The 18,870-nt window shown below is 45.1% G+C and overlaps 1 protein-coding gene and 1 long non-coding RNA gene across 6 annotated transcripts in view; one reads left to right on the forward strand and one right to left on the reverse strand.

The window, feature by feature from the left end:
- The window catches only part of CCDC93 (CCC complex scaffolding subunit CCDC93), a 94,295-nt gene that overhangs the window by 67,566 nt on the left and 7,859 nt on the right, over window positions 1-18,870 (forward strand). For all 3 annotated transcript variants that reach the window (XM_017863369.1, XM_017863371.1, XM_017863372.1), the window contains exons 16-23: window positions 971-1,042; window positions 2,273-2,326; window positions 3,757-3,819; window positions 6,666-6,774; window positions 8,832-8,914; window positions 11,048-11,085; window positions 12,483-12,567; window positions 16,915-17,028. In XM_017863369.1, the coding sequence (XP_017718858.1) occupies window positions 971-1,042; window positions 2,273-2,326; window positions 3,757-3,819; window positions 6,666-6,774; window positions 8,832-8,914; window positions 11,048-11,085; window positions 12,483-12,567; window positions 16,915-17,028 (618 nt within the window). The remainder of the gene's footprint in view (window positions 1-970; window positions 1,043-2,272; window positions 2,327-3,756; window positions 3,820-6,665; window positions 6,775-8,831; window positions 8,915-11,047; window positions 11,086-12,482; window positions 12,568-16,914; window positions 17,029-18,870) is intronic.
- LOC108522918 (uncharacterized) lies at window positions 3-16,887 on the reverse strand. 3 transcript variants are annotated; one of them, XR_001883640.1, is made up of 6 exons: window positions 16,776-16,887; window positions 16,381-16,651; window positions 11,196-11,272; window positions 6,323-6,478; window positions 3,243-3,381; window positions 3-649 (listed from the first exon to the last, which is right to left on the reverse strand). It is a non-coding gene; the product is annotated as an uncharacterized LOC108522918 (long non-coding RNA). The 3 variants fall into 3 exon arrangements; XR_001883639.1 differs by having other exon boundaries at window positions 3-652; XR_001883641.1 differs by lacking the exon at window positions 3,243-3,381.

Raw genomic sequence — 18,870 nt, forward strand, 5'->3', positions numbered from 1 at the left:
GTGTTGTTTGGTGTCAGCAAATAAACCAGGACTCTTACCAAATCTCTTGGTTTACCTCCATTGTCCTGTTGTGGCATCCTATCCAGTGCAGTTTAAAAAGCAGATTCATCAAAAAAAAAAAAAAAAAAGCAGATTGATCCAGCAGTTGTCAGTTGTATAAGCCAAGTAGAGCACCATGGTTGGTACCCTACAACGACACCAGAAGTAAGTCAGATTAGTAACTTTGTGCCAAACCCCAAAACAAACAATGCCACCTAACTTTGGTATTTGAAAGAAAAGTTGTATGAAGTTTTTGAAAAAATGTATTTTGTTGACACATGGCCTTTGTGAAAAGAGTAACATCATACAAAACCAGGGCTGTCCTGAAAACCTGGGATGTCTATGTCCTATGTATAAGTCCTGGCTGCCACCATCTGGAAATCTGTAGTCTGGTCGTGGGAGTGATGCGTGCTCAGGTGACTCTAGTGTGAGATAGGAAATGAGGCCCGGCAAGTTCTGTGTGAGCTCCAGGGGAGGAAAGAACACTTCAGCACAGGAGCCATCAAAAAGCTAGATCTTACTTAAGGGCCAGGGAGGACGGCAAGTGGAAGAGGTACTTGATGAGGCAGAGCACCAGGCTGGAAGATGGACAGGTGAATAAGGTTGAGGCCTGCTGGAGAGAGGAAACAGTCAAGACTAATTGGAACTAGGCTCTAGATCACTTGTTCATTTCAATGCCCAGTGATTACTACACACTCACCAGCCCTTCAGAAAGAAAGGCCTCTTTTGATGGAGGAAGAGCAGCCTGTAGCCTCCTGAAAAGAACTTTCCCAGGCTGATAATTGGAGATCAGGGAAGCTACCCCATTAGCTTTTCATCATAGAATAAACTCATGAAATGTGAAAATAAGACTTGTGGACCAAATAGTTGAATAATTGCATCTAATTACTGGCTTGTCTGAATTTTGTAAATTTTCATGTCACTTTTAAAGGAGGAGATGACACGGCTACAGCAAGAAATTGAAAACCTGAAAGCTGAGAGAGCACCACGTGGAGATGAAAAGGTAAAGGCTCTGAATTAGTCCTTGAGACTGTCAGGTGTTATTACGACTTACACAGGGAAAAGATAGTTCTAGAGGACCAACGAGCAGACAGCTGGTGCTAACTCATCCTGTAAATACACATTTCTCAACTGTTTTCCTTCTGTGACCTTCTTAGATTTGCATCCATCTCTTCTCTCTTTCCTCTGGGAGTAAAAGGCAGCAGAGGGTGTGGAAGGCAGCAACCCAGACATGAATTACCAGATTACACTTCTGGCCTCCCTCTGTTTAGGGAGATGTTTCTGGGAAAAGTCTGAGCTCTATTTCCTGCTCACCCATTCTTTAAATTTTCTGCCAGTTTACTCATTTCACCTTCCTCCTTTCCTGCTCAAGGATAATGCCCCACTCCCAAAAGGCAGCAACAAACATGAAGCAGGAGAGAGCAGTGTTGGATTTCACGGAAGAGCCCTAAGCTTGCAGGAGCAGTCCAGGTTTGTGAAACACACCTGCACAGCTGGTTCTTGGAACAGAGGACTTGATCTTCCAAGGAGCTCACATGAATTTTCATTAAACCTTAAATTTTAAGAAACAGGGAACTTGAAGCTTAGGGAGGACAAGAGTGTCCAGCCACCCAGCGCCAGACCACATGCCCTGTTGCCTGGCCCAGCACTCTGCACTGGACTGTGGCCATGGCTGTACAGGACACCGCCATGCCCAGCGGGGAGACGAAGGTCTTGCAGGGCCCTTTTCACTCTCCTGCGTGGTTGCATTATTTCATCCGAGCCATACAACTCTTCACATCTGTGAGGGGACCGGCGTGGGTGCATAGGAGAGCCTAGGAGGCAGTGGTATCCCAGGCTCATCGTCACACAGCCCGCCTCTCCTGTTGTTTCTAAAACTTTAAACCTTTAAAGCTCAAATCATCAGCTTGAGTTTTGAGCCTCTGAGTTTGCACGAATTAGACTCGTAGGATCTCATTTCTCTTCTCAGCACATCTTGTTAGCGAGATTCTTACATTCAAAAAGAGCTGTACAGTTTACCGTGTTAGTGTGTAACTGACAGACACCTAAGGACAATTTAAAATCTGGGGCTCATCTAAGGGCAGTGCCCTTTCTGCTCTCTTCAGACATGCTTGGGGGACATCAACGCATTTCTCAGCTGCACCCTTATGCCCCTTCCTACATCTGGATCCTTGGCTTCTGTCCTAGTCCCAAATGCTCAGGAGAGGTGTTTATTATGTTTTCATTGTTTCAGACCCTCTCCGGTGGAGAGCCGCCTGGTACCTTGACCTCTGCAATGACTCATGACGTAAGTACCTGCCTGCTCGGGATTGGCATTGTCTCCTGAGGGCAGGCGGCCAGCTTTCCACTGTCCTGGGATGGCTTCTCATGCCTACTTTAATGTGCTCTACGGCAGACTCTGCATCTAGGCTTTCCAGGGCATTGTCCTGTTTGATACAGCTGGCCCTCAGATGGAGGCAGGGTCTCCCCAGCAGTGGCCCTGAAGGTGACCCTTCTGGTGGGTTTTCTCCCAGTCCTGTGTACCAGCATCTTGTTTTCATGCTGGCACCTCAGCTGGGAAGGGGAGAGGCCTGCGTTGGCCGCATATGCTGGTCACCACTCGGGCTCTGAGGGGTTGGGTGGCACAGAGGGGAAAACCTTCTCTCTCTGTTGTACTATATACCAGACTCAGCAAACTGTTTCTGTAAAGGTCCACATAGTAACTCTTTTCGGCTCTGTGAGCCAGCTCTGCTGTAGTGACCATAGTTGATCTGTAAATGAATGGACATGGCTGTGTTCCAATAAAACTTGGATTACAAAAATGGGCCACAAGGCATATTTGGCCCAAAGGTTGTAGGATTTAGCTCATAGACTGTAGTTTGCCACCCTCTTCTGAGTTAAACCAGTGCTACCCTCATTCCAAAACCCTCCAGAAGAAAGAGATAGGAAAGGAAGTGGAGGAAAGGAAAAGCATGAAAACTGTAAGCATTTGTCTTCTGTAAGGGTTCCTCTTCCCTTTGTACCCTCATAATCTCCCAGGAGAATGAGCTTCAGCACTCTTCCAGTGAAGTCTGTTGGATTTTGCCTACAGCTGAGTCCCTTGGGTGGGTGGGTGGGGGTGTGTGTGTATGTGTGTGTTTATATTCCCTATGCTGAGGAAGGAGGGGCTCCTTTGACCCCTTTTGTAACTTCCTCTGAGACGACAGACCAGCCATGTCTCTTACCTTGCTGGTTTCAATGAGGGACTAGTTTCTTTCTATTTTCTGTATCAATGCTGTCCAAGATAATTTTTCGCAGTGATGGAAATGTTCTGTTCTGCACTGTCCACTGTGGCTAGTGGCTATCACATTGGATGACACAGCTCTAAGTAGAAACATAGAAAACTGACGTCATCTCCAAACACAGGCATACAACAACACATTCTTCAACTAATGGTTTGTCTCTACATCATCATCGGTTTTTGCAGGGGAAGGGCATATACGTTTGGAGGTTACTTCACTTAAGAATACTGGATTTGTCCTGGGTCCCAGAAGGAAGAGTTGTTATAACATGATATGAGAGGGTATCAAGGGTCTCAAATGAGATAGGACCCAGACAGTAAATTTGGGCATTTAAGAAGAGAAATTTAAGGCCTTGGGATGGGGGAGATATGATAAAAACATATTCAACTTTTAAAGACTCCATTAAAGAGTGAAAGTTTTCTATTCCCAGATAATTACAGCCTTTTCCAATTTTTAGGACGACCTAGACAGGCGGTATAATATGGAGAAAGAGAAACTTTACAAGATACGTTTACTACAGGTAAGTAAAAGAAGGCCAGAAATATGCATAAATTCTTCTAACTAGGTTTAGATGTCCTATGACATAACTAGAAAGTCTCAATGTCTAAGAATTAGAAAAGATGAGTAATGAGGCTGCTGTTCACCAGTCTTCTTACTATCTGGAGTGTAACTCAGTAATTTAAGATGTTGGTATTAACATCTCACCTTGGTATGTTACTTTCATAACCACTCCTTTGAGTTAATCCTTACCCCAGGTGGAGAGTGGATATTACATCCCATTTTCTTTATGAAGAAATTGACTTTCCCACAGTCAAGCAGCTGGTAGGTGCCAGAGTCTGGATTCCAGTTCCCCAGTACTCATCAAGTACTAAACAAGAATTGTGCTACTGTTCCTCTGAAATTAAGTGCCCTTTCAGCTGGGTTTTTTTGTTGTTGTTGTTTGTTTGTTTGGATAACCAGTGGTTTGTGAGAGTGACATCAAATATGGGGGAGATAGGTTTCAAAATTAGCTCTAAAGTTTAATTCATACAGAGTGAAAATTACATTTAAAATCCCCTACGTTGCTGGGATCTGGCCCATGGAAGCTCAAAAGCCAGAAGTTCCTTCTGTCACACTTTGGTTCAAGCCAACCTTCTGTTCTCTGGAGGGAAAGGCCGAGCTCTGGTAGGAATGGCCAAAGGGCTGCAGAGACTAGTGAGATCCCCTTTCCCAGCTCTCTGGCACCTACTTACTTTGCTGAGCTGAGATGGCTAAATTTGGGTGAGTCAAATTTGTCCTTGTTACAGTCCCTAGTAATCTTTAAAGAGGCATAGAATTACATAAAATCGGGACAGTACAGCTGCATATTTGGAAACTTTTTGACTGAGTGCTTTGTATGTATTCAGCATTGCATCAGGTCCCAGAACTAATAGGATGACCCATCTCCTGGAAATGCTGGCTATTTGAGAACCAAGACATGTCTATATATACATCGAGTTCAAGGGAGTTTATGTGCAAATTGTTTATTAAGGGCAGCTTCAGACTGGCCAGAAGAAACCTTCAGTAAAGCCAGTAGCTTGCTGAGGGCAAGGGCCTGAGTTAGGCAGTGGCTGTAGAATGCATGGAAATGAACTGATGGGACAGATTGCAGAGCTGTAGCTAATGGAACTTAGTATCAATTGAGATAAAAAGAGGAGTCAAGGATGATGCTGGAATTTCTAACACAAGGGTGGATAATATTTGTGTTATTCATAGAGAAGAAGCATAAAAGAGAAGGAATGGACTAGGGTTAAGGGTGAGAGGAGGAGTATAAATAGGAGTGTTAATGAGATCTGTTTGGGGCTTTTCAAAGTTGGGGTATTCAACCACATTGAAATGTCCAAGGAGTACTTGGTTGTCAGATCTGACTCCCAGAATAGTGTGGGCTGGAGATTTGGGTATCTGCAATGTTGATGAGGACTGGGGCTGTGGAATGTGGAAGAGGCCCTGAGACTACACCCTGGTGAGCGCATGTGAGGACAGGCAGAGCAAAAGGAGGGATCTCCAGTGAGGATGCGCCTGAGCAGCCAGAAGGGAAAACAAGTGCATGAGGCTCATGGGAGCCGAGCAGAGAGCTCAGCTGAGAGGTGGGGAAGTGCCACTAGAAATCAAGAAGGCTAGGAGCTGAGAATTGTCCATTAGGTGTGTCCCTGAGAAGGTGTGCAGTGACTTTGGCAAAAGCAGTTCAGTGGGGCACTGGGGAGAGCCCAGTCGCAGTGGGTTGAAGGTGGACAGAGGCTCCCATATGCGTGGCTCTCAGTACATTTCTCTTCCCTATAAAAGGGAAGAGAGAGACTGGTAGCTGAAAGGTGATGGCGATTAAAGAAGGGCTTTTTAGGAAGCGAGGACGTAGGAATGTATTTAATGCTGATGAGAAGGGTCAGTAGCTAGAGAAAAGTTACAGATGCAGTAAAAGACTGAAGAGTTGTGTCTTAAGACTCCTGAAAGAAAACCAGGAGTGAGTGCCTGAGCACCCATGGGGAGCATAGCCTTGGCCTAAGGGAGAAATACATCCTTCCCTCTCCCTAGAGCTGCAGAGACCCAGTTTTGGATTAGGTCACCAGACATGAATATGAGTTTCCCACCAGGAGTCTCCTATTTACCAGTGAATTAGAGATTCACATCTGCTGCTGCAGGTGAAGCAGGCAGGAGAGTGGGAGGATGTGGTGGATAGAGGGATGCAGGCACAGAAGAAAGGCAGCACTCAGAGCCTACTTGGTCCAGAGTCTACACATGTTCAGTGGGAGCCATGCACAAATGAGTGGCTTGTTCCCCCTGCAGCTGCCCTTGCACCATGCTACACCACACAGCAGTGCCATGCCTCCCAGACCCAGTCAGTAGGGCAGTTTCCTGAGTCCGTGGAAGGGAGAAAATGCTGGAAAGTATTTGAGGAGTAGGTTGTAGGAGGTTTTCAACCAGGATGAGGAATTTGGGTTGTATCTGGAGGCAGCAAGGTGGCATAGCTTCCCATCATCTGAAGCATTCCTGTTGTTGCCTCTCCCCACCTGGCAGTGGTGGAGCTGGCTACTCTAGACTCCTTGGGGCCTGGTGGGCTAGCTGCAGGCTCTGTCCGTAGAAGCCCTTTCCATTCAGTGTCTTCCCTCCTGGTCCATTTATTTGGTGCCTTCTGTGGTTCAGTTCACAGTCGCCTCCTCCCACACCTAGGAAAGTGGGAAAGTCAATCCGAATCTGAGATGGGGACCTTTATGCTGATGGCAGAAGTTTGTGCCTACATTGTAGGGCTTGTGGTTGGGCTCAGGTCGGGGTGCAGGCAGTATTTTGGCTCCCTAGAGAACATGTAAGGCCTTTTACCAAGTAGTACTGTCTCTGCTTCCCTCTTGCATTTAGGCTCGAAGAAATCGAGAAATAGCGATTTTGCACCGCAAGATTGATGAAGTCCCTAGCCGTGCCGAGCTGATACAGTATCAGAAGAGATTTATTGAACTCTACCGCCAGAGTAGGTGCATCGACCACAGACAAGCTCTCCAGGCTGGGGAGGGACAGGCGAGGGGTCTGTTCCACTTTAGCATGGGGGAGCATGCACCAGAGCACAGTCCACAAAGGCCACCACCAGAAAGCTCTGTTTCATCAACAGGCCTACTTGGCAGTCCCGGGAGCAGCACTGTGGTGCTCTCACTGCCCTCTCCATGGACAGATGGTTGAACCAGTTGAGCTCTTAGAATAAAGCTTCAAAGCAGCCCTCATCCTCGTCAGCCACATAGCCTTCCCCTGAGCTCCTGCACCACTTTCCAACTTCACACGGAACATCGTGACCCTGGTGTTTAGAGATCAGCCCTCACTCATTGTTCTCTACAGACTTTCTTGCTGATGTGGTCCTTAACCCTTAACAGCATCATATTCACCGAGTAACCCAGGACCATGTCCCCTCAGCCTGAATAAGAGACCATGTCTCATCAGGCTCAGAATGGCCCTCAAGGCTACCACTGCCTTTCTCTTCCTAACACTCCTGCCACATCTGCTCTTGCATCATATCTCAGCTAAATGACCATTAGCTGCAGTGCCTCCAAGTCCCCTAGCCACACATCTGATTCTGTCACTTCTCTCTCTACTAACAAATCTTCAGGAACTCCTCAGGCCTTACTGAACAGAGCCTCTTTCTTTACCATGTCTGGGTTCCTCCCCAGTCTGAGTGGCCTGCCTGGAGGCCCCTTTCCTGGTCTGAACCCTCACTCTGGCCTTGCCAGTACACACACTGCCTCTGAGCAAACCATAAGCTTTGACATCTTAGCCTTGACTCCCCCTGTTCCTGGTGCCTGGATCCCTTCTCTTCTGTCAGGCTAAATTCTTCAATACCCAACTCAGATCCTGTAAACCTATTCTAGGGTCCTCACCCCAGGCAAGAACTGATCACCTCTTCTCCATGCTCCTACTCTTGTATGTCCCCATGATACCTCAAACTCAACAGGTACAAAACTGAATTCAGCCCCCCCACCCCATATTCCTCTTAGGCACACTGGACCCGTCTTACTTCTCTGACTCAAGCTGCTTGCCAGTTCTGTCTGTGTCTTCTGGACTGCTGCTGTAGCCACCTTCCTTTGCTGCCCAGAGTCTAATTAGATCTTTTTCAACATATATTTTATCATTCTACTCTAAAAGCTTTAATACTTAATAGCTCCCTGCAACTTCTTGGGTAATCTTCAGAATCCTAAATATACTGTACTAAGTCCTGCATCGTCTTGGCCCACTTCACCTAGCTTCACCCCTTTTGCACATCTGCATCTTGGCCTGTGAGCTGGTACCGGAGTCCAGAGTGCCATTATCCTACAGTTCCCACCTGGTATTTCAAAATCCACCTAAGATTTTGCCTTGAGGCCTTGGTCTTTCTGGCATCCTTCCTGGTAGAGCACTGGCTCTATTGGAGGAGTTCAGAACATGCTTCCTTCACGGGCCTGGCCCCACCAGGCTGGGGTTTCATCCAGTCCTCACACTGGACTCAGATGATCAGAGGCAGGGATCAGCAGTGACAGTTTTCAGCAGAAAGTAGTTTCTGCTTTAAGTTAAATCTTTCCCTTTACTTTTCTACTCCTACTTGTTTCAAAGTTTTTAGTAATAATAATACCTGCATCTATTTATTTCACAGAACAAATTTCACATAGGTTAAAATCATCTGATAAAGACATGTTTACACTAAGGACATTTTCAAGCAGTTACATCAAAATACTTGTATCGTAAATTATTATCAAATATCTACAACCCCCACCTAGTTCTTTAGCTGGATGAGGTAAGGGTGGCTGGTTCATTTGTGGGAGTAATTTTCAACTTTGGGTACTCACTGTCACCACCCGGGTCCCACCTTCAGACGTTCTCCTTTCATTGGTCCTGAGACTTGTTAAAAGCTTCCCAGGAGATTCTGTTTACGCACTGTGGGGTTTCTGCAGAGTGAGCTCCCAGGCCTGACAAAGCTGTCCTGGCAGTGCATACATGGGGGAGAGGGGCAGGTAGGGTGTTCTGATACCTGTTCTTACTCATGTGCTGATTGCTTTACCTTTACAGTTTCAGCAGTGCACAAAGAAACCAAGCAGTTCTTCACTTTGTATAATACCCTGGACGATAAAAAGGTTTATTTGGAAAAAGAGGTAAGAACATTTATGAAAAGAAAATGGCTAAGCAGCTAACAGTGCAGTTGACTCCAGGAAGTCAAGTGAACTTGATGTCTGGGACAGATATGTTCAGCATTAGCAGAAAGAGTGTCTATTTTATATGCTAAGTGCTGGCATACCCAGTCAGAAAGTACAAGATTCCTTGGGAGCCCAGACTGTCTGCTGTGAAGTGAGACTGGTGGACAGCCATTCTAGAGTGCTGTGGGGGAAATGCCATTGTTAAAAGGAACACAATGGAAACTCTGGAGTTGGTGAAACTAGTTTGAGTTTTAAAGGAAGGGAGGAACCAGCTGAATGGGGGTGGTGGGTTTGTTATAGTTTACAGGGAGAAAATACCTGTTTAATAATCAGTGGCCGACATAGGCGTGAACTAAAAGGTTTGTAAAATTGAAAGTAGGGGTGAAAGGGTCACTGTCACTTCCTTCATCTTTCTAATGCTTAAAAACTCAGGTTAAATTAATGGCTCAGGGCTTTCCCAAGTTGATGGCAAACGGTTCGGGCACAGTATGCAGATATCTCTTAATTTAAAAAAGAACAGTCCTGGTCTTCACCATGGCAGCAGGTGTCCTGAAGAGAACACGGGCTTTGGCGTCAGTCAGATTTGGGTTTATTTGGGTTTTAGTATGGCCTCATTTTTCTCACCTGTAAAATGGGGATGACACCTGATTGCATTGATGATGATTATAATGAGGACAGAATGAGAAAATGTAAAGTTCCGTACACATGATGGATTCTCAGTACATATTTGTTCCTACCCTCCCCCTCACCTTGAGGTTGACAGAATGTGTTTTCATTTTATCGCCTTGTAGCCTACACTAATTACCACTTTAATAAGGATAATATTACAAATGTATCTTTTACCTGAACCCAAATTGAAGCATCTGTAATTACTGTCACCTTTACTGCCTGCTGTCAGACAAACCAGGTAGATCTCTGTCATCCTAGAGGGCACTCCTTGAGAAGTTGTTTTGTTTTTTTCTGTATTCAGGGCCTTACACAGTGGTAGGCATATAACAGACATCTGATAAACGTTTGAATAGATGAATGCATTTTATGGGATTTGCATCAGACCTGGGGAATAGCTGTGCCCCACATCCTGGCCTTGAGGCCCTCCTACCTGGCAAAGGAAAGATTTGCCAACCCTGACTTAGGGATAGGCCAGCCCCTTCCTAAAGGCCTTAAATCCCATTGAGCTTCCTTCATCAGCAGTGTTTAATGTTGTTCCACTGTTTAAAAACTGGGCATTTTGTGAGGCAGAGTGGAGAGCTGGGCTTTTTAATTCCAAGCCATGTTACCAGTTTAGAATGTTACATTTGAATAAATGTGGTATTTTATTTTCAATGGATTTATGCCCGTGATATTTGAACTTTAAAACCTTCCTGTGGAGTAGTAAGGACAAGAAATAGTCTACATTGCAGACTGTGAACCTAAAGTTCACACGTGGTATTTACTTAGTTCTGAGCTCCCAAGTTGAGTAGTTTTATGGCCAGAAAGATGACCCAGGTTTCCTTACTCCTGCCTCGGAGCCCTTCCAAGGACCATATCATTGGGGCAGATAAGAGAATTTGCTGTGGGGCTAAGGCAGTGTCCACCGGGACTTGAAGAGAGCATCCCCTCGGAGGCACTCAGCCACCCAGCAGCTTAGCTTGCTGCATTGGCAAGAAGATTCTGTGGGAAGGAATAGAGTGTAAATGACTCTCACTCTCCATACTCTGACTCCCTTAAGCTGTTATTCTTGAAAATAAAGTGCAGTGTTTGGCAAGATAGAAAGGACTGTGGTGGCAGCTTGCCTAGAGAGCCTTAATGTTAGCTTAGTGGCCTCTCAGCTGGGGTCCAGGTCCCTTCAAAGCACCCTCTCCCTGCATTCCTCTGGGAATGCCCTGTAGGAAGAGGGCATTTTCTGTGAGAAGAAGGTGGGTTCCCTGAGGAAAACTGTGAGACAGAACATGTGGCTCATTTTTTTTTTCATATGTTACTTTAACCTTCATAAGCAAGGCTTGTGTTCCTTGCAGAAGCAGTATCTGGAGACAGGCAGGCTTGCAGCAGTTGCAGTAGTGTGGAAATCTTTTTGCCTGCCTTATAATTTCATGTGTTTTTTTACTTCCCCAGATTAGTCTACTGAACTCAATTCATGAGAACTTCTCACAGTAAGTACTGTCAGTCCTCCTTCCCACTAATACCCTGCCACCCTGCACTTTGAATTCAGCCCACTCTACACTGCTATACTGTGCTTCACAAAGGCACATGCAAGACTTACCGCTGGGTGTGTGATTCTTACTCTTTTAGCCCTTCTGCTAGGTATCTTGTTTACACTCTCCTGGAGTACCTGCAAAACTATAATGATAGTAGAGTGAAGGAAGAGCTTAGGAAAAAAGTTAACTTTACAATAATTTGACTGTGCCTACCTACTAAAATCTCTCTGTATATTGTCAAATTAATATTTGTTAATGAACACATAGAGATGCTTTAAAATTTACATAATGGAATTTATATAATTTTTTAGATTTTTGAAATCTCACGGTAGATTTTTTTGGTTAATGTATACATTGTTCTCTAAAAACTAGATGTCAAGGCCCACCTGTTCCCAAATCAAGCAGCCCTCAAGCATGTCCATTTGCCCACCCACCATCCAGCAGCCCCAGGACTTGCTCCTTGGAGAGCATGCTTCCCTTCTCTCTGGCATAAATCTCTGCTGTCCTCTGGCAGGTGACAGGGGACACATTGAGACTGAGATCTTAATGAGTTACAGGTTCTAGATTTTAAGCTTCTTTTCTAAAAAAAAAAACAAAAAACGGAAGCCCACAGCTTCCTAATAAGATTCAGATTCACTGTGTAAAATACCTTTTGACATTTGTAAAAATGCCATTTTCATCTTTCCCAATGATTGAGAGAGCCTGTGGTTTGAGTGTCTTGTGAAGAGTTCTGCTCCGTCAGCCCATTTCAGGATAATTCTCAGTGCATGCATGCGGTGGGGTGTGTGTGTTTGTGTGTTTATGTTCTGAGCCTCCTGATGTCCTTCCCTCTGCAGAGTTGGAGGTGAAGAAGAATGTTTTAGGACATCAGGGAATCTACTTGTTTAGCTGCTGCTTCTAGAAATAGGACCAGATTTCTCAGACCTGGTTTTAGGAAATCTCAGAATATGTCTACCAATTTCAAGTATCTGCCAATCCTCAAATTTTTTTATAAACCAAGTGAAATTCATTACTTAAGCAGTACATGCCATATTTCAAATAAATAATGTTTTTGTTAATTTTAGTCACATTTTACTTTAAGAAAATACATATTAGTTATGAAAGTTACAGGGAAAGTATGACAAAAAGATTAATATGCAATTATAAGACCAGGCTAATTTCCATGCCTTCTCAGAGGTTTAGCATCCTTAATTGCCTGGGATTGCAAGGGCCCCCATGGCTCCACTGTGCATTGCAAAGGCCTGATTGCCTCTCCCAAGAGGTATAATCTGGATACAGAGCTGACTGCTTGGCATTTCCCCCTACCTCAGAGTCCTGTGTCCCTGTCATAACTCTGCTGGTTTTTCTTTCAGAGCCATGGCCTCCCCTGCTGCCCGGGACCAGTTTTTACGTCAGATGGAACAGATTGTGGAAGGAATTAAGCAAAGTAGAATGAAGGTCAGATGGCTTCTTTTCCGTAATGTAGCCCAGGTTTTATAGTGGTGACAGGGAAAGTCCTGGGAAGAACAGGTCTCTTCTGGTAGCTGGGGAGTGTGCCCTCAATCCTGAAAAGACACATTTCTACAGAGGGATTCCCACCATGCGTCTTACTCTGTAGTGGGCAGGGCCTGTGCCATGAGCTGCCTACACCCAGGCGTTCAAAAGTTGCTGTTAGCAGCTCCCATGTATTGAACACCTACTGTGTACCAAGCATTGTGCTGACATTCCTGAAAGACCTCTGAAGTGAACAGTATCACACCCATTTTACAGATGAAGAGACCACCTTTCACCAGCAGGCTTCTGCTCTTGACTAGATTCGCTTCCTCGGGGAATCTGTGGTACCTGACATTCTGCCACAAGAGATTCATTCCTTAGGAATCTTAAGATCTTGAGAGCATTTTAGTTTTCAGGAACCCCCCTCTAAAAAAGAGAAATCATTGCTGAACTGTGTTCTGTCAAACTGAGAGGAAATTGAGCCTCAGAAGTCTGAAGAGAACAGAGAGGTACCACTCAGGGTACAGCATGGGATTTTCCTACAGAGACAGCTGCAGTTTCCTACCACCATTCTCAGATGAATCCTAACTAGTACTTCCAAATATCTCTTGCTTATGGTCCTGTTTTAAAAATGTATCACACCAGAGTGGTTCTCCGACATGGCGGTAAAATCTTCCGGGGATGTCGGGTTTCTCCTCTTATGATCTTGGGGCAAAGGGCTCCAGTGAGTGATGCCAGAATATAAACACATGAAAAAGAGAATTGTCCATAGGTCCTGTCATCATAAAAAAAACCCTGTTACAGAAGACAAACATTCAAGTTGCCTGTAATCTCATCTCACAAGAGATGAGCTAAGGGCAGAAGTGTTCCATGTCCCTTTCCCTGTAGAAAAAGACCATTAATCCCTCTGTGAATGACTTCAATAAAACAATGTCAAAGGAGGAGAAAAAAAGTATCACTAGTAACAAGCACTATTTCTGGGACTATTCAGCCATCAAAATTAGAATGACATAAGTCAGTGCTTGCCTGTATATGCACACTCACCCAAGCCAGGATAGGCTGTCTTGCAGAGAGCGAATGCAGTCCCCTCTCAGTGACCTGGGATGTGAATAGGTGGAAGACAGAGAACCTGGCTGACCAAAAGCCTGTGACAGCCCAGGTGTCAGTGTGTTAGACACTTCCTCCATTCTATTGCTCCTCAGGAAGCTGCTCTGGTTCATAGTCAAGAAGAACAGGAATTCATGGGTTCTTTCCTTTGGCTTCCGCTTCCTGTTTACAGAGAGCAGTGTAAACAGGAAGCGGAAGCCAAAGGAAAGAACCCCATGAATTCCTGTTGCTGACTATGAGCCAGAGCAGAGGAAGAAATGGGCCTCACCCCTTCACTCTCTTCACTTTCCCCCAGGCTTCATGCTCTTGGCCCCTCAGTGCTGACCAGTGTGGAAACCAGGTGTTGCTGTATCTGTCTCTCCCCTCCGTGGTGGGTGCCAAATGGGTCAATGGCACCCAGGGCAGAGTGGGCTCTCTTTCTCTGGTCTGCATCCCCAGTGGCTGATGTAGCACCTAACCCATGGTTAGGCCCTCAAGGACTATTTGTTGAATGGGTGAATTCTTTCAATGGAGTCAAAGAGCAGTTGTCAAAGAGGGTTCCAGATACACTTTGAATGTTGAATGTTGATTGACACTCTGGATGGAACAGCACTCACTTGCATGGATGTGTTTTATTGTGTTTGTTTGTTTGTTTTAAATGTAGCTTTCCCTGTAACAGTGCCATAATGGGTCCTGCTCTCATAGATGTGGCAGGGGAGTCTGTGTCCTCTCAAGCACAAGTTTCTCAGAACCAGCAGGTTCAGAGTGTTACATAGCAGACCAGCATTGGTTAACAATGATTGAATAGGTGTTTATGCCCCGTCTAAGGGTTTCTGAGTAAAGAAGAGGTCACATATCAGTCAGCATTTTGACCTCACTCAGAGGAGGTAAGGTGTCTAGATCTCTGTAATACTGTGAGCAAGTGCTTGGCACAAGCACTTCACAGACCTAGGGTGTGAATAGGTGATAAGTAGGGAATAACAAAGTAGGTAAGGGGACACTGAGAAGTGTGCAAATGAAGCTTAGATCAAAGATTCAACTCCTGCTTCTCAGAGTGAGTTGGCATCCTAGGATGTGAAATGTTAAGAAGAAAAACTGTCTTTGTTGAGCAGCTACTATGGACCAGATGATGGATCATTCACTTAACATTTAATGTCATAAGCTTCTCATAACAAAACTGGTGATCTGGGTGATATTCTTATTTTAGCTAAAGGACCTGGCATTCGAAAAAGTTAAATTAGCTGTCCAAGGATACACAGTGAGTGGCAGAACTAGGATTGGAACCCAGCCTTTCTGGCCTCAAGCTCATATTATTTCTAGGTTGCCACAGTAACTCCCACAGTGGATCCTGGATAAATTCATAATTCAAATGGATTGCTACCTCACTAGGACATAATCAGTTATGGTGAAGTGTTTTGCTAAAGTACAGAGCAGAGAGGAAAGTCCTGAGATAAGAGCTGCTGGCTGTCCTAATAAGAGAGAGGGACCTAGCTGTGAGGTCCTATCCAGCACAGCGGAAAAGGTGTCTGCTGCTTTGAGAGTTGGAGCCCACGAAGGAACAGTAGTGGGAGCTGTGGTGGGCTAGTGTGTCACTGTGACAGGATCGTGAGTGGGTGTGAGAGACCCATGGAGGCAGCATTAGGGGTTCTGTCAGCAGGGATCAGGACTTGCTGCTGAGCCAGGGCTCCAAGTGTAGTAGGACACCAGTCAAGGACCCCAGAGGGGACTGCCCACTCTGGGAGACCTGGGCACAAGAGGGCACCAAACTGGAGACGTAGTATGGGTGTGCACCAGGCATCCATATGCAGACCTATGGAAAGAGCAGGGCACAGGGTCTTGGGACTCAGGAACTGGATGCAAGGTCAGGATTTGACCAGGCAAATCAGTCCCCATATGTGATGGGTCTTTCTCTGAATAGCATTGGGGTAGGCCTTGGGGACACCAAGTTGCATTTGTCCTATGCAGTCAACAGAGGCCTATAGTGTGGAGGGAACTACTGAGTAAAATGCAGCCAGTTTACCTGTAGCTTGTGTTTACCAAATCCTTTCCAAAGTGTAACACAGAAATCACGGTCAGGCATCAGCAAAGCCATGGCAAAGCATCTCTCAGAATGTGATTCAACAAGCTTTTGAGCACCAGCCATGAGTCAGGCACCCGGTCAGTACCGTAACTCTTTCTGCCCTCATTTCCTGGCTGATGCTCTGGGTTTACCTTCTGGACATATAGCACATAGCATTGCCAGCCTTGCTCTAGTGTCCTCGGCCTCCCTGAGCTTCCAGGCTGAGGAGGCCATGCACCCACCCTCCTCTCCATCACCTCCGCCCATGTCATTTTCCTCACAGGACTGATCAGTGGTGGGAATATTTTGTGTGTCTGTTTGTCGGGGTGCTTGCTTAATGTGAATCTCTACTAGAATGTACGCTCTGTGGGAGCAGTGACTTTGCCATGTTCACCACTACGTGTAGCTACTCAGTAGATTCTAAGTCAATATTTGTTGAATGAATAAGCTTTTGGGTACCTTAGAAAAGTCTCTTTAAATCAAAGCCTCGCATCTATTTATGATCTAAATCCTGAAAATATCCTAAATGGTCTACCAGTAGAAAGATGGGTAAGTTAGCAATCAGCAGGAACATTGTGTTGTTTTTAAAATGATAATTTGTAGAAAGTTTGTATTGACATGGAAATACTTACATTAAATCAAAAGAGGATACACAGTTTTATTATATGAGCACAGTTATTTGAATCAGGGTTTCTCAGCCTCAGCACAGTTAACATTTTGGGCCAGATAATCCTTTGCTGTGGGGTGTCCTGTGCACTGTAGGATGTTTAGTAGCATTGCTGGCCTCTACCCAGTGATACCAGTAGCACCCACTCCTCACAGTTGTGACAATCAAAACTGTCTCCAGACACTGCCAGGTGGGGAGTGGGGGGTCAAAATAGCTCCCAGTTGAGAATCACCAACCTGTCCATTGTGAAATTGTAGTGAGAAAAAAAAAAAAATGGAAACAGTTAATACTCAGAGATAGAAAAATTGCTGAGTAAATTGTAGAGCCTCCATGTAATATCATGCAAATAAATTAACCAACCTCAAAAATTATGTATTGAAGCTTCCTTTACTGGGAGGAAATCCATGAAACTGTTAACAACTGTTGCCTTGTGGATGTTGCCAGCAGCCCTTGGGCAGAAGGTGTCTTTTCATCACCATTTCCCACAATGTTTCAACAGATGGAAAAGAAAAAGCAAGAGAACAAAATGAGAAGAGACCAGTTGAGCGACCAGTACTTGGAGCTGTTAGAAAAGCAGAGGCTATACTTTAAGACTGTGAAAGAGTTCAAGGAGGTAAGAGGAAGGCTGGGCAACACATTAAGGCTAACGTGAGATATATGTTCACCTCAAAAGTAGCCACTAAAAAACAGCAGTTTATTTGGTTTTCCTTTGGTCTGTGAAGGAAAATAACAAGACAGAGTGTGATCTGGCAGTGAAGTGTGGCGCCTAGGTAGCTGAAGATTGCGTTTTTCTGTGGCCCATCTTGAGGTCTAATTAAATGTTTCCAGACATCACATCATTAGTTTTCCTAACACTTAGTAAGCACATTAAACTCACAAAATGACTCCATCAGTCCACATCAAGGGCCACCTGGAAACAGCATTTGTTGTGGATTCAGATACAGAATCTCCTCTCCTGCCAATCTTAGGGTAGGGAGGGACCTCAAGAAACTGTGTGGGAAGAGAGAACTTTGAAGTGTCACAGGTTTGAATCCTACATTTACCACTTACCAGCTGTGTACTTTGGTAATGACCTAATTCCTCACAGCCTCAGTTTCCTCATTTGGTGGGTTCCGCTGGGTCAGATGAGAAATTTGAAACATCCAGTACCAGGTCTGTCATCTCCTAACACCCAACACTCAAGTCAATTTTGGTTTTCCCTGTTTTTTCTTCCTGCATTTGGGCAGTTACTCTTCATTGTTCCAGAAAGAAAAGTGCCTGCCCTTAAGAGATTTTCCAAAAAGACTTCATTTTGTCCCTTGCTAGGGTCTCAGCAGCTTTATTTTAAGGAATTCCTTCTCCCTAACCTAAATCCATGTGGTTTCAGTGAGTTTAGACTGCTGAAAATACAGCAGAGTTAAAGGTAGGTTGTATCCTGGTGTTTGGTCTGCAGAATAAAAAATGTAGTCTTCCCATGCTCATAATTTTTTTCTTATTTTAAGACCTTTCTTTCTTCCTTCCTCATCTTTCCCTTCTCTACTACTTTTTTTTTGTGATTTAACTTCTGGAAGCCATATCCCATAGGCATTTCAAAATATCATCTTTTCCAGTGTTCCAGCTCCTACTGTACCCTTGGACAGATGCCAGGTTGTAACGCAGACCTCCCCCTCCTTAAGGAGCATACGCTGTGGTGGGAGAGACGGATGACAAGCTAAGAACAAGTCATAACAAGTAGTAACAATTCCAGACTTTGCCGTATGAGGAGACTGGTTTAGGTGGTGTGGTCCGGGAGGGCCCTCTAGGGTGAGCAGGACATAGCCATGGGAAGAAAGAGTTCTTCAGCCATAGCAGTGCAGGAATGGGGAGTGGAGGGTCTGCGGCTCAGTATGGGGCTCCTTTAAGGCTAGCACAGACTGAAGCTGAGGTCCCAGAAGGGCCAGTGAGCGAACTGGCAGGGAACAATTAGGAATTTGCTGCCCTACTCAGAGCTCGTCCTTCCCTTTAATCAAAACTCACAAAAGGAGAACTGCATCTCAAATTTTGCTGGGAGACACCCTTTTGACAGTGTAGAAACAAAAAATCAAGTAAGTTGAGGAGGATAAGTATAAGCTGTCAAAGCAATTGACAATGAAGTGGAAAAGCTCATTCTTGGCCAGCAGGCTCTCAGGTGAGAGCTTAGGATGACCTCCAAAGCACCAGTTCCTTCAGAGGTGTTAAGTGGCTTGGGTCTGAGTTCCCACCTGTGCTGGCAGTCATTGTCACACCAGACACAGAGGGTGGTTCCTTCAGAGCCAGGTAAGACACCTAGACCAGATTCTGGCCGGGCCTCTTTCCCTGAGTCCAAAGCAAGTCAGAAGAGGGGGAGGGGATGTAAGAATGTTCTTACATATTTCATTTAAATATATTTGACCACACCTTTAGCATGTCCTTTTATTTTTTGGTGTTAAAATTGTCTTAGAAAATAATTGTGATGGTG

This window comes from Rhinopithecus bieti, unplaced genomic scaffold (assembly GCF_001698545.2).
Source record: "Rhinopithecus bieti isolate Rb0 unplaced genomic scaffold, ASM169854v2 scaffold_70608, whole genome shotgun sequence".
NCBI classification, from domain to species: Eukaryota; Metazoa; Chordata; class Mammalia; order Primates; family Cercopithecidae; genus Rhinopithecus; species Rhinopithecus bieti.